The sequence below is a fragment of the Scomber japonicus genome, chromosome 8 (assembly GCF_027409825.1).
Source record: "Scomber japonicus isolate fScoJap1 chromosome 8, fScoJap1.pri, whole genome shotgun sequence".
Taxonomy (NCBI): domain Eukaryota; kingdom Metazoa; phylum Chordata; class Actinopteri; order Scombriformes; family Scombridae; genus Scomber; species Scomber japonicus.
The window spans coordinates 18,565,321-18,586,602 of record NC_070585.1 but is presented as its reverse complement, the minus strand read 5'-3'; the positions used below and the strand labels follow the sequence as shown (position 1 = coordinate 18,586,602).

At 39.5% G+C, this 21,282-nt stretch overlaps 1 protein-coding gene across 1 annotated transcript; it reads left to right on the top strand.

Moving 5' to 3' along the window:
* The first annotated feature begins 5,527 nt into the window (after positions 1-5,527).
* LOC128362780 (neuroblast differentiation-associated protein AHNAK-like) lies at positions 5,528-21,138 on the top strand. Its single transcript, XM_053323633.1, has 7 exons — positions 5,528-5,834; positions 13,179-13,242; positions 18,914-18,972; positions 19,089-19,245; positions 19,620-19,846; positions 19,944-21,056; positions 21,127-21,138. Exons 4-7 carry the CDS (start codon positions 19,089-19,091, stop codon positions 21,136-21,138), a joined length of 1,509 nt encoding a protein of 502 aa, XP_053179608.1. The 5' UTR covers positions 5,528-5,834; positions 13,179-13,242; positions 18,914-18,972.
* Positions 21,139-21,282: the final 144 nt, after the last annotated feature.

Below are 21,282 nucleotides of genomic sequence, written 5' to 3'. Positions count from 1 at the left end.
CATCTGTGTGTGTTTGAGTGTGTGTGAGAGAGGGAGCACGCGCTGTGGGGAATTCCAAAAAGATTACCAATGATGAGTTACTATGGTGATGGCAAATATCAGGCAGGGTGACCTGCATGTTGCAAGATAGTGTATCTTGAGTAGTGCAGACTGTCATTAGCTGACTTCTGATTTCTTTGTAGTTGTAATCTCTCCATGGATACACTCTGCTCTCTCAAATGTTACTTTAACTCCACTTTGTTTTGAGAAGTCCCAGCTTGTGGTCTGCTTACTCACTGCACAAAATCACATCAATGGAAATACGTTGTGTACAATGTAAATGATGCATGTAGTAATAGAAAACGAGTAAACATTTTGCTTGTACAATATCACTCAAGTTTGGTTTTGGTTTCACGGTCTTACTAATTTGCCTAGAAGATGAAGAAAATCAAATAAATTGGTGCTAATAAAATTAAGTTAAATCAAATTATTGATATAAATTAAAACAGGCTGCATATAAAGAATGAGGCCATTTCTTAACTTTCACAGCAATTATACAATACAGGAATTTTCCAATTATGTTTAAAGCTTCACCGGCCATTTGAGAAAACAAAGGGTAGAAGGAAAAGCTAATGAATCAGTTTCAAACACAAATGTTGACTGGTTCATATTTTAAATTTAGTTTGGCTCCATTAGGAGGAATAAGATTACACTCTCATACAAATTATACATACCAATTACCTCTGTGCACAGAAAAGTCCATAATAAGAGCTTATTAAATGGTAACTCGACTATAACAGCAGCTGTTTTGTATTACTTTGTTTTCTTCCTATTTTATTGCATTGAATATTATCATATTCAAATTCTGTTCACAATACTACATATAATAGTAACAACAACCTGTCGAGTCAATGCGATTACTCAACAGTGTTGATTTAAAAAAAAGACAAGCAGTATACAGCATTCAACTGATGTGTGTAAGTCTATGTTTTGTTTGTTAATTCTTAAGAAATATATAACTATGACAAGAATGAATGGTCTTGCTTCACTGACTGAGCTCTCTGTCATCATTCAAGGACTGGGAACTTGCAACCACGACCTTGCATTTATCTGTATCTTCACACTGGAGTAAGGGTGATTTTTAATTTGTTCCCCTTACAACCCCAGAACAGAAAAAAATGTGTGTGGATTTTTTTTGGTTTATTTGTGTTATGCTTTTATATACTGTCTTGTAGATGGGGATTGCAATTAGGCTATCTGTTTAAATTAAGGATCTTCCAATGAAGAGTTTCAATTCTATTTTAATACACAGTGAGATCAATCAAGAAAATGGATAAAGAGAATAAAGAGACTTCATTTTGCATTATTAAACTGTAAACAGCAGTAAGAACATATGCCACGGTGCTTCATTTTGCTGTCGTTTGACTCATTTTCAAAAATTGGGCTTTCATTTATGTTTGGGGAACACAGGCTGAATCTGTAGTACATTTCTTTTGACATTCTTCAGAACTGATAATGACTCTTTGACAATGTTTATCTGTCTGTGTCTTCAGCACCGGCTGGCGAAACACTTGTTATAATATTGACAATGTTGCATTGTGTTAAACATCTGATTATGTCAGTATACAAAGAACGGTTGTGTGTGCAAACAATCTGGTTGGTCTAGTGAATGCCTGTTTTTAACAATGAACTCTTGGGATGCAACCCAGAGTCTTTAAAATACTTTTAATTTTATTGACATTTTCAAGTAACCACAAAAGCAGATGTTTTGAATAGGCTGGTTGTTTATGTAAATCACAATTTTGCTAGGGATTACTGAAAATGAAAGTTCTACTTTGAGTTTACACGAGCTGACAAGATAAATATATCACATAGACATCAGTAATTTGAAAATGTGACTCAATATGAATGTGAATCAATTTATTGTTTACTCTTTGCTTTCAAAATACAATTTAGAAATAGTCTCCTGTGATATATGTATTAAAAAGTTAAGAACATTGTGTAATATTGCCAAGTGTTTTGGAATAAAATCCTTCTGTATCTCATGTTCTTATGTTCTTGACAAATTAGCTTGATGACTCATAGAAACAGGACATTTGCCAGGCACACTACTTGCATTGTTGGTATTGAGGGAAGAATGTCTGCTTATTAATTGTGACATTTTGCAAATATAATACAAGCTTTTTCTCTCTGTTGATCACACCCTAACCTCTATCAGTGGTTTGCAAAACAATTGTAAATCATTTTGGGTTAAAAAATATTGAAATATCTTAATACAGTCCATTGTGTCCTGCGTTACGCAATCAAATGTGCAACTCCCACCCATTTGGCTCTTATGGATACTATGGGCAGAGCCAAACAGTTGTTTGAGTTTATGTGATAAAATTTAAACTATCATTAAATCCAGGTGTGGTGTCACTTTGTGATCGTATCACAAGCTACGGTATTGTTCGGGCCAGTGCCGTGTGACTTTCCTTATCTTTCAGAAAATATTAATCATGTACACACACACTCACACAAACAAACACATATATACACACACACACACACCCATACCCACACACACATTCAGCCGTCCATCCCCATCTAATCCTCTGATTTTCCTCTCCTCTACAGTCTGAGCTCCCCTGTTTTCATTGTAGTTATGGGCCGTGACTCATCGTGCGTCTGAGCCAAGCTATTTGCACTGGTTCACACTGGCTGACACACCTAGGGCCAGGAAACACACCCATTCCCACATATCCTTGTATTCAAATACGGTGACCTGCCACAAAACAGTGATGGGTACTGGGGATTCAGTTTTTAAAAACAAGCTCTGAAAGTGCAAAATCTTAATCTCTCTTATATTGAAGTGATATCCCGATTGCACAAACAACATTTCAGTTATCTCAAAGCTTATTCTCTTACTCACCCGCTTATCGTTACCAGCTTATCTAATTTCTCACCTCCTGCTGTAGATTGATATAGCTTTAATAAGGGTTAATCAGTGGGTGATGAAGGCTTTTATCTGGACTCACCTCATTAACGTAAGAATAGGTTCTAGACAAACAGTGAAAGTGCTTAAACATGCCCACTGTGCAGCAGGTAATGAGCATGCAACAGGGCAAGTGTTTACTGAGGGGCTGTTATGTGACCATAAACATCTAAAACCTGCAGAAAAGTTGTTGAGCAGGACAAAGTTGGAATCGGTATCCTGCTGTTTATATACACACACATCACAGGAGTTGTCTGTCCGGAAGTAGCAATTACAGCAACTGAAACTGTTCATCAAAAGTAACAACAGCCACACCTCAGTGGCAACAAGTGAAATACGTGAGGGGCTGAGCAAATAGGTGAAGTAGCAAGACGCTTTGAAAAGTGGAGCAACACAATTCTAGTCCTGTTGCTATGTGCACAGAAAAGCATCAAAGGGTTAAATGTGGACCTCTGCAGTTGAGAAAATGATGTGATACATGTTGCCTACTCATTCATTCACAGAACATCTTATAAGAAATGTGCTTCATGTGAGGTTCTTTAGCATTGTTTACCTAAAAGACTGCAGTCCAAAGAGTAAAGCAATAACACCCCTCATACAGAGATCTTTAGGGTCCCTGCTTATCTTACACATGCTCGTGATTATTCCCTCATTTATCTCAGCATGCACACAAACACACATATGTGCACACACAGTGGGTTCTCTTCTGTTGTTAGATAGCTGCACCCTGCTTTAGAAAAAAAAGAGTCAGAGCTCTCTTGACTCATGGTGGTGTAATGTGGTAATATTAAAGTGTATGTGTGTTTGCAGTGTTTTTCTGTGCGTACATGTGTGTGTGTGTGTGTGTATGTGCCACACCCTGTTCACTCCTCACAAAGACATGCAGCCACTTCCTCTATGTTTGCTCAACTCTGTGCATGTTGTCTGCTATTTCACCTCACTGAACATAGGTGTGACATGAGGGAACGAAGGATTCAAGCGGTGTTTCAAGGATGCTGAACATTGGTGTTTGAGGTGGAACAGTGCTCAGACACATATATAAAGGCTGAACACACACATACACTTCCAAACATATCCCACATGATATCTCAAACTTGGATGCACTCACATATCTTAAATAGTTTTTATTGCTTTAGTTGCTGAACTTGTGCTTATCCGGCATTTTAATGTATAAACCTGTGAGATGTTTTTTGCTGACCCAATATTACCCCTAATCCCAGATTAAATTAATTCAAGACACCACCCAATATGACTATGTCTCCTTGACTCATGTAACCACATGTCTTACTTCTCTGTCACATTGTTGAAACAGATGTACAAATCAGCTTGAACATCATTGTAAAGAATAATTTTCTGATCAGATGCAGAGTTTTGAACTTTTACATTTTCTGCAAACAAACATCACAAACTGAGGGGCAAAATTTCCTTTTTTTTTACATTTTGGAAATGGGTTGGATAGGAGCTGGGTCTGATGCAGCGCTGTTTTTGAGCTTGTAGAGACACGACAAGTGTCAGTGTAGAGATTGAAATGTGAGCAGCAACAGTATAGAGAGAGGGAAACTGAAACACTGTTATGGTAAATGATGGCCATAAAGCAGTGTTAAGTGAAATCCCAGTCTGCTGTAAGAGGAACAGTACTTGAAAACTAATAAGAGTGATTTTAGAGTTTCATTCAAAAGTATTGCACTCCCCAGATGAATAAAATTCATGTGAAACTGGCTGTTTTAAAACAGGGAGGAGAATAAGGTCATCCTAGTGACTGTTACTATTTCTATTGATATTTACTGCTCATGAAATCATGGAGGAGATTGAAGATGAAATAAGTCTCAAAATATTTAATACATTTCAAAATCAAAAACAGAAATAAAGTTATTTAATACACAGCTATTTCAGTCTAGTAAGATCTGGTTCCTGTTCTCCAAAAACTTTAGAGAAACCTATTATGTAAATACACACTTTGCCTTTTCATGTAAGTAAAGGACTCACTCCTGGGTCATTTAGGTAATGATAACTTTATGTCAGCTTGTGTGCAGTTGTTTAAATGCCGTAATAATAGGTTTATGTCATTGCCTATCATATGATACTCATTTTGTGGTGTGTTTGCCTGATTACTTCATTCTTCTTCTGAAATGTGAAACAAAAAGAAAAGCGGACGGGGAAAAAAAATTGGAATTGTTTTATTTTGTTTAAATTGATGATAAAATGACACGTTCATATAAAAGATACAGTGGATTTTGGTTGCTTTCATCATTGTTTAAGTAAGTTTAAGGCTGCCCCTTTTTTATGGGTGTTAGTTGCGTATAATGAGGTGCAACACACACCATGCTTTGTCCTAAAACTGGTAAACTGAGCCAAAGCACTCATTGTTTGTTAAATTTTGGTGATAAACGTAGATACATATGAATATTTAGTGTAGGTATTTTGTAGTGAATGGATATTTCCTTTGACTTTTTTAAGCAGGAGTTACTTTTCCTGTTGCATGTCATTGGAGCCCTCCAAATGAAGCAGTGGGTGGTCCTGTAGCTGCTGAGGGCCAGTCCCTCCTACAGGTCCCCTCCCCTCTGTCCTCCTCCCTTTCCAAAGCAGGAGCCCTACCCAGCTCTCTGTCCAAGCACTCTGCTCAGCCCAGAGGAGCAGCCACACAGAAAAAAAAAAGTTAAAATCAACTCAGAGCTGAGGAGGGAGGGAGAGAGTTGTGAGAAAACGCCCTGGAAACTCGGTTGATCGAGAAATAGGAAAAGAGTGACAGAATCCTATCAGACTGCAAAGTTGCGACTGGAAGAAGTGCTTTTCTTGGGCTGAGGAGAAGGGGAGAGGACATGTTTTTGAGGATGCTCAAGCTGGTGTGAGGCTTCTTGGGCGCAGGAAAGATTCCGCGCAGGTAAAGATGCACTTTTTTTCTTTTCCTAGATTATAATGAATGAGTTTTTTTTAAACTGTGTTTCTGAACTTTCCTGTCAGCTGTGCTTTGCTTCAAAATGTAGTTGTGCTGCAAAATAGAAATTAACTTATAATAACTTGGTCAAAGTTTAAACAAGTTGCAAGAGTGTCAAAGTTATCAGCTTAATTGGCACTTGCAGAGAGTGCGTATCAGTGGTAAGATTACAGTGACTTTGTCCTACTTTATGACATATCTCCTCTGGTATCCTATGTTTTTTCCTAAAGGGTAAATTTTGCTGAGGCATTGGCAGACATATTAATTATTATAATTATTATTGTTATTATTGTAAATATTATTATAAATAATTATTGTATTATTGTATTATCTGTAAACATGAAAGGCAGTGATTTTGTGATTAACAATGATTATCTAAAGTTTTAAATGCTGATTTTAGATGGAGCAGGTCATAGAAGTGGGTGTGTACCCACAGCTACCCACACAAGGATGACTGTGGTTGCGCATTTCACTTTTCCATTAACTGCAGCCCAAAGGTAGTTATCTAAAGTGCATATAAATGCTAAACCCATCCTTCTAGTGTGAATATACTGTGTCTTCATATGGTTTTATATAGCCTCCTTAGAAATGAGAGTTAAGACTCAAAATCACTCTATTTGTAATGATTTTATGATGGCGCAACTTGATGTCCATTGTACACACATAATAATAACAATAATAAGTATTATAAAAAATATGTAAAATTCTCTTAATTCTTATCTCACACATTAGATGAGAGTTGAATGAACACAGGAAAGACAAAATGTTATCCTGATGTTATCACTCAGAATTTTCTGTTATCTTGCCGACGTCTTGGAAGTTTTAAATCTAAAGGTACTTCATTACAGCCTGCAGCGACATGCTTGGGTGTGGACTCATCTCTTTCACCTCCCTCCACACCCCTCCCTTTTTCTCCCTCTCTTCTTGCTTAGCTGTCTCTTCGCTGAGGCACACCCTTTATATCGAAAAAAAGAGAAGAAAACCCAGAGAGAGGGGAAAATCTCCATACATGAGGCGTCTCAGTGGGGTTGGCAAAGCACATCCAAACTCCTTCATCATAACTTTTTCATCATGTGTTGTACTGTTCCATATAGTTATGTATACTAGTATGGAGGAAAGAAAATCTCATATTGCTGTCTATTGAATGTGACCTGGTTTTGTGGAATAAGGTAGACTTGTCTGGAGGTCCTTGGTATGATATAAGTCAGTGTTTGAACAAGGCATACCACCTCTCCAGCAACACTAGCGTTACGCAAGAGAATGTTTAAAAACTATCACTGCTGCTTTGTACTGAGGCGTGTATGCTTTTTTTATGACTGGGTTTTTAAAGTTTTGGCCAGAGAGACATATCTCCTCTTTCTTTCTTTTACCTTGGGTCTCTTAACCTGGGCTTTTGGCCAGGGCGTGCAGGGGAGGAGAGACAGGGGGAGAGGAGAAGGAGGGAAGAAGACGGAGAAAGAGAGTCAGGGAGTGAGGGGGGATGGGCGGGGTGGGGGCGAGGAGGGGAGGTAATGGAATGTAGTGGTTTGGAAAGACAAGCTAATTGAAACCAGGTTTAAGGCATACAGGGGGAGCTAAGACTTCGCACATTTGGGGAAAGAGAGAAATGCATTTTATCTGCCCAAAGTGGAGGGATTTAATGTTTGCTGTCTAACTTCAGCACATATTTAAAACATTAACGGCATCTTTCCAGGTGTGGTTCCAACTTGAGTAATCACACAGTGATATATTGCATTTGTTCAAGTTGAGGAAAAAGCAGACAATAATCAAGACCAGACATACCCTTGTTGAATCTTCATTGAAAGTCAAATTTCAGCTGCGTGTATAGTTGCCTGGCTGCCACAGCCCTGTCCTGCCACACCCAAAAGTCATTTCAGTCGAGTGTTCGAAGGAGAGTTGCTTTCTGCTTCGCTCTGCACAGTCTTTTCTACAATGAACAGTTAACTCATGTTGAATCTACCACAGCTGTAAATGTCTGGCATTTCTCAAATTGCTCTTGTCAAGGTGATTGATTGTGACAGACTGCTCAAAGAGCAAAATGGTGACACTGGGCAAAGAGATCTTTATGTAGCAGGTTGTGATTTAAGATATAATAGGTTTAGTGCTCTTAGAATAAATAACATGTTTTATCTGGTGTTGATATGTCACAAAGTAATGTTTTACATGTTACAATAGGTGGAGTTTTGCTCTAAGTGAGGGTAAGGGCTTATGTACATATTTAATAAATATGTAAAATACATTTCAATTGCTGAGACTTTTAGAACTAGTTCTTGGCTGCCTACAGTTAAAACACTTGTCAGTCTTGGCCTGGGGTGGACAGTGTTTGTTCAAATAGTGGAACTGTCCAGCAATACAGCAGTACAGGGGCTACATTATGTTGTCACCTAAAATAACATAAGACCTTTGAAATTCTAAAAAGCACATGGTGAAATTCTGAAGCAGTTTTATTCTTGATCTCTTGATTGATCTGCGTAGCTAATGTTTGCAGTATGCTGTGTAACTCATGCTGATTTTGTTGCACTTGCCATCCATGTGACAAACAGCAACCTTGCCAGCCTTAAGAGGAATGACATGCCTTATGACTGTTTGGAGTTTTAGCTTGTCTGTGTCAAGGTATTTATCACAGCGCTCCACCAGAGCCACTATGTGTTCTTTCCCTGTTGACTGGCAGGATAGATGAGAGGAGTGGTGTTACCAAGTCATGCCAGTGTGAAACGGAAAGAAACTGGTCTCTAACACACTTCCTCTGCCATTTCCTCATGGGTTTGTTGAGTGGGTGGTTGTAAAGAGGGACAGTGTGGGGGTAGGCGAAAAGAGGGAGGAGGATGTAGTAAATAAACTGAAAGAAAGTGATAGTGATTACAGACAAACTATAACTTTTTTTCCACACATTTAATAGCTAATTTGACCTCTAGGACATCCTGAACCTGATTGGTTAAATAAAACAATGGCAAATTTGCAGATACACAACTAACTGTTCCAGTGAGGGAAATTTAGTTTTTTCTCCAGCTGCATTTAAACATCCAACTGTAGTGTGTGATTTTAGAAAGTCTCTCTAGGTAATCCACCCAGCAGCCACTCCCTTCTCATCCACACAGTGTTGGTTTGGAATGTTTCAGCATGCCCTCAGCGTGCTCTACCAACATCTATCATTAGCATTGCTTCCTTTGTTGTTGAGAAATAGTGATTTGAGTATGGTTTGATAAGACAGTCATACACACAATACATCTGTTAGTTACACCCAATCATATGCTGTTTCAGATTGTTTATTGTAACTTGCTTTGAAGAGACTTGCTAAGAAAGGTGTGACTCACCAACAGACAATAACTTTCCTTACTGCTTTTCCAAACATTTGTGATACAAAACTTAAAACTGATGAAACAACAATAAAACAGATGTAACTGTTGCTGTACTGCATGGTCTACCTGCGCCCCATTTCTGTCTGATCTATACCCCAACCCCCACAAATGCTGTTAGGTTTCTGTGAGGTAAGGAATGACATGCAGCATCTGTTACAAAAACTATTTGGAATGAGGTGCCCAAAGTGTCAGAGCAGCATGGCTTGGAATGTAAATTTAGAAATCCATTCTGCTTTGTTTAGGTTTTCTTTATCTGGCACAACATACCCAAGGATGGCACTCCTCACAATCCAACAGTCTGTCTTGCTCTAAACAACTCTGACTACTACAGAGTGGTCCATAGAGCACATATCCCAATGCTGTGCTTAAAGTTCTACAGTTATGAAAGTCTTATTTCTATATATACATTCTGCTGCTATGGTTGCCATCTAGTCCTCCTCTTAACTGTCTTGCCTCCAGCTCCATGAATGGACTTGCATTTGTCCTTGTTCAAACAGCAGCTGTGGAAGACAGAAAAAAATCATGACTGAATTACCAAACTAAATTGGGTTGAAGTTGGGCCTATGGAAAGTCGCTATGCCTGATGGCGTCTTGGCATAACTGTTTAAACTTAATTATCCTTCTTTATCATTCTCTCTTTGTAGCATAACTAGTTAAGCCAGTTTAAACATTTGCATTTTTGGCTCAGTTGATCTATACATCTCTCTGCAGAAGAATCGCAGCTCTGCTCCTCTCTATCCCGCTTTTTTTTTTTTGGCTCTGAAACTGCCCTAAAGCACCAACCCAGGATCACTTCTTATTTTAGTAGTTTCAGAAATTCAGTCATAACCAACATGCTACTGTTTTGTATAGCCCAATATTACATACGTTTTCTCAGGGGGCTTTAGAGACTAACAATATCAACTATTCCTGACACAGCCAAAATTCTCCAAGAAGACAAGGAAAACTCCCCTAAAACCTTAGCATAAAAGGAAAAAGATGGAAGCAACCTCAAGAGAGTAAACTAAAAAGAGAAAAACTTCTACCCTGGATGTCTAGGAGTGCAATAGAAAGCAATGAGACATAATAAGAGTCATGAGTTATCTGAAACTTACCACCTCATACAATATACAAACTTTCTTTGACTGAAGATGAGGCTTAAAATGAGATTTACTTGGAAATCAAGGCTAGTTGAAGTTCACCTTCAATGCAACCCCTGCTCTTGTTTGTGATTTTGTAAAAAAAAAAAAAACAAGAGAAGAGAATTTTAAGAGTTTTCTTCAGTTTTTCCATTTTGTGTACAACTCCTGCCAAAGTCACAATGGTTTAATCAGCAGCAGGCCAAGTTGGCGTCAGTGGGCAGGCTTTGGTCTTGTGCAGGACTTGTGGTTTGGTTTAGGGCTATGTGGACTATGGAGTGCAGAAAAGAACCATTTATTTTGACGCGCATTCCATTTATATGTGTCACACATGCATGTCCTATCAGCGTTTTTTGAGGGAAGAGTGAACCTAAACTGGGGCCTGCTGTGTCTTTCAGTATCCTTCCTTCTGCGTTTGTTGTGCTTGTTGCCTCAAACTACAATGGAGTGAGAGGAACAGGGAGTCTACTCTGTTATGACAACAAGACTGACTTGCTCTCTCTCCCTCTTTCCCTATCTGCACTGAGGCCTTTTCATTTGCTCATAATCAAATCTTATTACTCGCCAGCACCGCTGTGCTTTATTCCCTTACAACTGAGCTTTAATCATTGTCACACTGCTTCTGTTTTCTGTTCAACAAATTGATTGGATTTGGCAATCAACCTGATGGGCTGCCTGAAACCACTTTGATCAGTTTCCAGAGTACTGGGACCTACTTAACCACATTATAACTGTGAAACAGTGCAGGTATGTGCCCTCAAGGCATGGAAGAAGAGATACGGTCTGGAGCTGGGTGAAAATGGATGGCCGTGAGGTGTAAAGTTGTGTTTGGTGCATCAACCAGGTGCATAGGTGGAACTAAAATGATGATCATAGTTATAGTGAAAAGGGGATCCGTTCGGCCGACCCAGTACTGCTTCTCAGTAATCATTTGAGAGTGTAATTCAGTGTGCCAGTAAAATGTGCGTATCTGACTGAGTGTGGTGTTCTTGTTTATTTGAGCAGAACCTGGAGGTAGACTGACTGTGGGGGAGTGGGGGTGGGTTGGGTACTCAGTAAGGGTGCAGGGTGGGTGACATAGAATGAAGCTAGAGTCAGTGAGAAAGAGGACATTTCTTTGGAGTTAGTCACCGTGGGGAGAGGCTGGGCTCCCTTCCAGCTGGCCCAACGGCTCTTTGAAGGAATGTGTGTGACTGGAGGCCTGGGTGGGGCTGTGCACTGAGCTGCTCCCTCTGCAAGTAGTGCACAGAGGCAAAGCGATGTGATCCGCCTCGTGGGCTGTGGCATGGTGTTTGTACTCCTCAACATGTCTTGTGTTTTTATTTGCTTTCTCCACTGTTGGTGACCACAATTCACCTTACTATGCATGTCTGGTGTGTGTTTATGAGTGTGTGTGGTCTCACCAAAGTATTGAGAGCAGAGGGTAGAGGACCCTATTTATTATCTTTTGAGTTTTTGTGCTCAGCATTGTAAAAAAGACAATATTTGTTTTTTAAATGACATATATGGCAGTACAAGTTATAAGCACATACCCATCTTTTATCAAATTTTGTTTTGGGCATCAGTGATCCAGGCCAGATTGCTACTGTTACCTTTGTCTTTCATTCAGCCCTTCACCTGAATTACCCCCAACATGGTGGTCTGATTAATATGCCTGTGTAACAAGAGTATGGACTTGAAAGTGTACACAGCTGCTGTGCCACAAGTCTCCCTCCACAAACATAATGACAACCACGTATTGGCTGGCATTTATCTTGGCTATGTGCCATCTATTTTAGTAAAGCCCCCTTCAAAAAAGCAATGGACAACAATGCATGTCTTGAGCAAAACTTTAAAGAGTTTTACAAGCTTTGCACCAATGTCACTGGTGTTAAGGAGCATGTTTACTCACTTTCTCTCCATTGAGTTCAGTGTTGGGCATAGCTATTTGAAACCTGACTGTTAAGAATTTGTCTCACAAACACAGTCATTGGTACAATTTCCACTAGTAAGTAATGAGCAGTTTAGTTTATTGAACATTGGGGGTTTGGGTAGGGGTAGGTAAATGATGGGCTCTGAGAGCCTGTCTCTGAAGAATTTTTCTGTAGGGACATGTTCCCACCGGTAGATGCCTGTCTGTACACACATCAAGTCTGGTTCTGTTTGTACTAGGACTAGGACTAACAAAGAGAAGGCTTTGTTTCACAATCTGCTAGTAGGTTGAAGCAATAGCCCTTGTATGTCCTGTAACTCGTTTCTATGTCTGTCAATTTCTGTCCATCCACCAGTCTTGTCTCAGCATAACTAAAGCAATGAAACTATAGCAGACAGTACATTTCCTCTTAGAATTCCTCTAGAACTGGATTTCCTTCTTTTAACTCTCAATTTCAAATTCCATCAAACTGAAGTGGTTTCCAGAAAGGTAGCATATAGTGTATCCTTGTGTTTCCTCCTCTGCTTAAGTGAGAACCACACCAAACAAGTCGCGGGATTTATTGACTTAGAGGGAGTGTTTTGCATCATAATATGCCAGGGTCAATATGCTACCTTTGGTTAGGTAATTATTAAAACCTCCGAAGGCTCTGGTTGGTCATGTAAGGTCTAAGCATCTCACTGCATTTCCTAATGCGACAATAACAAGAAAGAGAGGAATATGTTTCATTGTCTGTTTAACATGCGGCTGCAACATTGTGCATAAGATGATGAATTCTGGAAACCTTTTTTTTAAACTTACCTTTTCATTAAATCCAACCCTAATGCACTGTTCATGTAATTTAAGTCATTTTTTGTCATATCAAGTAAATCCTAACCCTGATTTGTTTTTCTGTCAACAGAAGTCAAGAATACGAAAAACAAAACATCAGACTGAAGCCCTTGGCTTTGCTTGAGCAATCCAAAGTAAGTGACATAATGCATCTACATAACACATCTGTCACTGGTCAAACAAGGGAAAGGCAACTATATTTCTTATTACCCATCACTCTACTCCAAGGCCATCTAGTCCATGTCACCTCAGAACAGCATTCGATTGTGTGACCAGACACCAAACCTCTGTTGGAATGTTTGTTGCAAAGCCTCCTTTGAACCTGGAAGGTCATGGCACTGCCATTCTGCTGTGAAAGGCCTGCCTTGTGGAAACCTGACACTGGGTTGCTTCTGCTCCCTGTGCCTCCTCTTTGCACGCCTCTTTCCTCCCCCAGCGACCACCTGTTCTGCTCGAACCCCTTTCCCTTTCTTATGAAACAACCCTGTCAAAGCCTGCCAAGCTCATGCTGTTTTAACTGTTTGTAACTGGCAGCTGTGGACAAGTTATTCCTTTTGAGTTCAGGGAAAACTAGTGGAAGAGGCAATCCCAAACCCAAACGTATGCAGCCCCTGACAGCCAGTGACAAACCATAAGATAGACATGTACTGTAATGCTCTGTGGTTGCACTCTAGTTAACAGAGACTTTTGTCTGGCTGACTGCCCTTCACCCCCCTTGCTCAATACACATACCAAGCCATAATAAAACATAGTAGATAGATGAGCTCTTCTGCCTCCTTTACCCTCATTTTCTTTCTTTCTCCCTCAAAGCTTTTGGAAAAAAAATCTAATTTTCTTTGTCCTTAAAATACACTTTGATGACATCAACATGTGACACCAGGAATGTTAGTCTGACGCATGTCAGGTAGTGAAATGAAAGAAAAAGAATAGAAGACTGCTTGATTGTCATGTTGCCTGTTAGCTTTGAGTCACAGACCGCCTGTCTTATGATCCCAAGAACAGAGACTTACTTATGAAGCATCTGTTTACAACACAATCCATATCTAATCATATGATGCTTTTGGATCATACTAATTGTTCAACTGAGCCCATTTTCCAGAAAGGTCATATAGTAAATTCACCCCAAAAAGGAGATTCCGATGAAGACTAACCCCTGTATATATTCAGGATGTTCTATGCACAGTGTGTAGCTGAAAGCTTCTGAGGAGACTCTACTCTTCTACAAAATCATAGACTAACATTCCACAGAGCAGTATCACAACCATTCCTTTCCCTTTCTCACTCACTCACTCTCTTTCCATCCCCCTCCCTAACCCCACCCTGACTCTTTCTAAGTTCCTTCCTTCCCTTCTCTATTGCTGCAAGCTTCAGCTCCTCCTTGCAGCTGGCTGCCAGAAATACTGTATGTCAAAATTGTGAGAACAGGGACAGCCCAAATCGTTCATTCTGAACCATATGGACTCTCAGAGTGAGGATGAAATGTGGGAGGTTTAAAGTTCAAAGTTTAAACCTCCCACATTTAAGTTAGTTTGAATATGAAAAGTCGTTATGTATAAAAATAGATGGATAGAGAAAAATATTTATAGAGCCGTGTCCAGAGGCTGGCCTCTTTAAAAGATGGAAAAATAAATAATATTGCTTTCACTCTCTTGCTCTTTGTGAATTTCTGTGAACACATGAATGTTGCCTTCTCACTCCCTTTATGAGCCTTTTTTGTAAATACTTAATCCTTCAAATGATAATATCTGCATTGTTTGTTCAAATGCTTCAGTTTTACTGTCTATAATGCAATGTGAACAAGCCCCAAAAAATAGGAAGGAAAAGCAAGATGTGGAAAGTTTGTCAGCTATTTTTGTTTGTTTTCATTGACTGCATGAAGTGGTGCAGTCCAAATGCTCTCACGCTGGGATCAGAAGAGCCTGGTTAAGACACTATAACTGGCAGGGTCAGTTGACCTGAGTAGAATTTGATCTACATGAGTTAATTGGGTGAAGCTGGGTTCTTTGGCACTGCTTGTTTGTCTCCTCTATATCCACACATTTCAGCTGTGTTTTATACATATGTGGCAGATACTGTAAGGCTTGATGTCTTAATAGATTAATGTTACAAGTCTCAGTCAAGTCAAACTGATGGATACAAAGAGATAGAAAGAGGCAGTAAGTGAAGAAGAGAGAGAGAGAGAGAGAGAGAGAGAGAGAGAGAGAGAGAGAGAGAGAGAGGGGGGGGGGGGGGGGCGGTTCAGGTTGTAGACGCCTGAGGGTGGTTGACGTCATCTTTGGCATGAACAAAGTATTATCACTCTCAGTGGCCCTGGCCCTTGTTATTCAGTCCTAAGAGTCTGCAAACTGCTATTTTAGAGAGAGGGTGTAATATTACCGCAAGTATTCCCAGTCATGCAAAACCAGTCTATTTATTGACTTGTGTTAATTGGTGTATTGCTTTCTATGTGCCCTTGGACCAGGTCCAGCAAACTAGTGAGACTGTGTATGCAAGACACTTGGCATTGCAAACCCTACATGCCCTAACTTTCATGAAAACTCTGATTATTTTAGGTTCATCATCTTCATCTGCACAGAAATCTTGATCTGTTCTGTTTTCAGTGTTTTTTCAGTAATTAGGAGATTGTACAGTGTAATAGTTTGTTTGTTTCTTCGTGATTATCATACAGAGGGGAAACATTTGATTTAGTTAAAAACTGGTGTATAAACATTTCCCAAAACATATCTGGGTCTGTCTATAATGTAGAGTCACTGTAGCAAATCTAACTATTGTTACTGTGTGCATAGAACCACCTGGCAGTATGCTAATATCTGATACACAACCTAAATAAAAACTAAAACTACAGCCTACAATTCATATGGTTATAATAGACGTTAAGAGACGAAAAGGTTTCCGTCACACACACACCCACCCACGCATACACAAAACACCAACATGCACCAACTAGATTTATAGCCCATTGTCTGATGTCCCACTTAACTAGCCAAAAAACCAATATCATCTTTTTTTACCCTAATTTTTAAAAATACTTTATAGTGGCAGGGGCGAGAGTGGCAGATGGCCGTTGAAGGAGTAATGCATGTTACCGACCCTTCGGAAACAGCTGTTTCTTTATCTTTGCCTCAGGTTCTTCTTGTTCCCAGCAGCTTGTTATCTTATAGAACAGTGTGGCAGCTTCAGTAAATGGGGAAGGGATTTATGGCTTACAGTGGTGATAAATAATGTGTACAATTGAAAACATTTGTAAGTGTGGTTTTAGTTTAATTATTTAGTTTAATTATTATTATTTAATTATAAGTCAGAGTAACAACATGCTGTTGAAAAACAGTGTGAAGCGATTTATTAGATGTCTTTTTTTTAAACTTCGGAGTCATAGTTTTCCTTAAAAGAGAAAGTCTTATCACATGGAAATCCAGCTTTACAACAAAAATTGTGGCAATACATCCAAGTAACTATTTTAGTGTTTCCATCAACATGTCAGAGGCTAATTAAGTCAGTTTTTTATGTTTATATAATGTCTCTGTGAATTATCTCCCATAGCTTGTTCAAGTCATGTCATCTTAAATAATATTCTTTTAGGAGGCCCTCTTGCTTAGGGTAAATTTTGAGCCAAGACAAGCCAAGTGAGTGGCAACAGATGACACAAACAAAGAACAATACTCATAAGCCAAGTTTCAAAGGCATAACTGCCTCCCACACACCCTACCACCATTTTTGCTGACCACCAAAAAGTTATATCTTGCATTGGTCTGAGTAGGTATGGAGTGGAGCGATTAAGTTTTCGAAATTCCTCAACTGTCCATTTCCTAGTTGATCTCTGGTTGTCAAGTCCATCCCATAAAAACACAGACAACCAGTCAGCACCATGACTCATATCCTGTTTCCTTTGTGCTGTCCAATGGATAGGCTTGTTGCCACTGTTTGTTTGGTTAGAAGCAAATAGGTTTGCTGAGACCTACTGAATGGCTGTACATTTTTTATGTGGTAAGCTGCATCAGGCAGTTAAATGATTGTCTCAATAAAATGATTTTTGTAAATTCTGCTTTGTAACTGTCTCACAGTGCAACATCATTCAAAAAATAGTTTCAATACTGCCAATAGTGGTTGCAGTTGGCATGATTGAATCAAATGCTCAACATTGAATGAAAACACAGCACATTGAATGACTATGACTTTTAAATTGAACTATTTACAACAGCTATAGGTGTACAGCTTTTCTAATGAATTTTCACAGATTATTGTCCTCTGTAGTCAGTGAGACTGTGTCTTCATATCTATGCAAAAAGTCTTTACGCAATATGCGTTTTTGACACTGAACCCCTAATGCGTGTGTATGTGGTGAGAAAATCTAATTCACTTTGGACACAAGTGTCTGCCAAATTAATGTAATGTGGAAACATGCAAACCATTGCGGCTTGTTAGAGACACATGACTCAGGCAGCCTTGTGTAATTAAAGGGGTGGTTTGTGGAGAGTCTGGTATCAATGAAATAATTTCTTGTCTGTTCCTAAGATGGTGTGGGTAAGACTAGTCATCATGTTTGATAAGACAGGTCTGACAATGATGTAAACAAGGCATATAGTCATAACTACTGCAACTGTGTTTACCTTAGTGCACAAAAAGACAGACAGAAATAGAAAAGTTAAAGGAACTGTGTGTGGGATTTAGAGGCATGTAGTGGTGAGGTTGCAGAATGCAACCAACTAAATATCCCTCCTCTCAACCCCTCCCTTTCGTGTGTGTAGGAGAACCTACAGTGGCATGAAACTTGTGAAAAATGCAAAAGGCCCTCTCTAGAGCTAATGTTTGGTTCGTCCTCTCTGGGCCAAATAAGGTGGTGCAACCTGGTGGGCTCTGTGGAGTTCTTATTTTCAGGTGATCATACACTAATTAAGATATATCTATGAATACACTATACCATATCTGCCAGTAGTTCCCCTAAGTCTTACATGCTGGTCCTTCAAGCATTTTTTAAAACAATGACACAACAAATTGTGTCATTGTTTGCTTACTAAAATGGAGTGTTTGCTTGTTAAAAGGACCCAGCACTGTGCCCAGTAATCTAGAACAGTGTATGACCATGCCCAATAACTTATATGTGCTTTTGTAATGTAGAGTACACCTTAAAGATGGAAAAGATGGATAGTGTGCACATTCAACCCTAGGTGCAGGTTCAGTTGCAGGACAAAAACAGTGACAAGCAATAGGAGAGGATGACAGCACACTGAAATGTACAAGCTACCAAGTATTTATGGCAACACAATGTGAAACAGATAAGCTGGCACTAATAAACAGATTGAGAGGCGTGATGTGCATTATGTATGTGAGCAAATATGTACTTGGTTACTTGTTAAAGAGAGAGGGTGTGTGCTAACATGTTGGTGTATATGTTACTTTGTGTGTTTTCATGAAGCAAGGCAGCTTTAACCATCATTGTTCTCTATTGACATTGGAGCTCGGCTGTAGGCACAGGATTGGGCTGCTTTCCTCAGTGTAGGGTGTGGTCTGACTAAACCCAATTTCCAAAACATGGAGCACACAGGAGGAGGAAACTGATGGTTTTGTGTTTTGGGGAGATAGGCTGTGTTGTCTGAAAGGGTTTGAACACCATCTAGTGTTCATCATTGGTTCCTACATGTGAGACCTATTACAGATCAGGGTTAGCTCAATTTATGTGTCTAACCCTAACCCAAATCCTGGATCCTAATCCTGGAACAAAATGCTTTGTGAAAGCCATGAGAGATAAACATGCATTATTTATTGTGATTTTGTGTTAATGATTATTACTATTTTCTCTTTATTCAGGAAAACCAAGGCAGAGTGTCCATCACACCAGGGCTTGAATAGAGGGAAACAAAATCAAGGTATTTTATGAAGTTAAATACATTAAATCCACTGAACTTGGTGCATATAATTTAAGTTATTGCCCCCTACATGTGTTTTTCTCTTAATCCCATTATTCGTATGGCTATATTTGCAGATGGCTGAAGAGGAGGAAACTAGGGAGGTGCTCTTTCCAGATTGGGAGGGTCCGGACAAAACTGGCTTGACCATTGAACAGACAAGGGAAGGCGAGATCTTTGTTAAGGAGGTGAAAGGAGAGTCACCTGCAGCACGGTCTGGAAAAGTATATGAAGGTAGATAATTATTTTTCAAAAATTCAAATGAGTGTCTTTTATCAAATTTTCAAGTTTGAAGTTTGAAGTTTTTTATTTTGCACAATAATAAGACAAAAAGAAAAAGAAAAAGAAATAACAACAAAAGAAAGGTGCAAGGTAGCGGCAAGAAAGGGCTTATACAGGGCCTCTACCTATATTAAAATACACAAGTTTAATTTAAAACAAGTAACTATGAAATATAACATAAAAATAAAGCAAAATTATAATAATATTAAAAATAAAAAAATTTAAATAAAACAAAAGTTTTAAATTAATAGTTGTATCACCTATATGATGACTAATGTCTAGTATTCTTAACAAACCTTTTGCTTCTGTCTTCACTTAATACATAGGTGACCAGATTGTGGGCGCTACTATCTACTTTGATAACATGAGCTCAACAGAAACAGCTGAGCTACTGAAGACATTGAACCGTCACAAGGTTGGACTGAAACTACAAAACAAAGGAGACAAATCTCCTTACTGCTCACCCCTGAGCACACCATGTCGTTCACCAATGGGCACCCTGACCTGGGAAGGGAAGACCCGATTTGGAGGTTCCAGTCCAGACATTATCCTTGTAAGTTATTATTAAACGCTGATTAATCTCTGATCTCTAATTTGTTCATGGGTACGCTACCAAATAAAATATGTTTCCCATCTTCTTCTATTAACAGAGTGGGGATGATGAGGACTATAAGAGAATATACACAAAAAAGATAAAACCAAGGCTGAAGTCTGAAGATCTTGCAGAGGGAGTAGATGTGCGCACAGAGCGGCATAGCAGCACAAGCAGCGATGGCAGCACAATTACCACCATCACTCGCCGCATCACTACCTACACTGTCGATATGCCGAGTGGCATAAGTGAGCAACTTGAACTTTCAAGCTCAGAGCTCAAGGGGCTAAGGCACGAATCTGGGGATGGCTCTCCTCATAGCCCTTCAGGTAATGTGGGAACAGAAGAGGGAGTTTTTGACTCAAGCAGTGTCTCTTATACAGGGCCACAACTTAGCTCCACAGAGACCCGCTGGGGCACAAGGGGAGTTCAAACCACAACAATTACCGGAGATGTAGAAAGAGAAAGTGGTCTTAGATTTAAAGGACCTAACTTTGGAGTAACAGGAGGCAAAGGCCAGGGAGGCTTTGAGATCTCAAGAGGGAGTGGAGAGCATGGAGATGGAAGCATTCAGGTATCAGAAACAAGCATGGCACTAAGAGACAGCACAACTACTGGTAGTAGACATGTTACAAAAGGAGAGTTGGGAGGTGCAGAGGCAATCTCAACTGATGAGAATGGAGGATCAGTCGGTCTGGGAGGTGTTAGAATAGGAGGATCAAAAGCAACATTAGGCTATGTTACCTCAGGGTATTCCTCAGGGTCAGGCAAGATTTCAGTGGCAGGTATGGATGTGAATCTTACAGGTTCAAAGTTGAAAAGTGAGGTTGATGTCAACCTGCCAAGCTCAAAGGGAGGAATAAAAACATCAGGAATAGACACTGAAACTGACAGCACTGTAAAAATGTCAACAATCAAGATGCCTGCATTTGGAATGACAGGAGTCAAGAAAGAGGGAACAAGTGTTGAAGTTAAACTCAGTAGTGATGCAGATATGTCAGTACCGTTGACATATGAAGAGGTGCAAAAACCTGAAATAGACATCAAAGGCACACATATGATAATTAAAGGTCCTAGTGCTAACATTGAAGGACCAGCTATCAATGTAAGACGCCTGGAGGCTGACAGTGACATCAAAACATCTGAAATAAACTCGAGCATTCAAGCCAAGGTACCAACGATTGATAGCAATTACAAAACAGAGGTATCTAAAGTGAAAATTCCCTCTTTGTCTGGGCCAGATAGAGATGTAAACTTGAAGGGTGCTAAGGTAGAGGTGAATCTTGATGTATCTGCTTCAAAGATGGGTGGAAAAGCATCAAAATCTGATGTTGAGATGAAAGGCTCAGAAGTGATTCGAGGTAAAATAAAACCTCCGAAAGTGGATATTGAGGTAC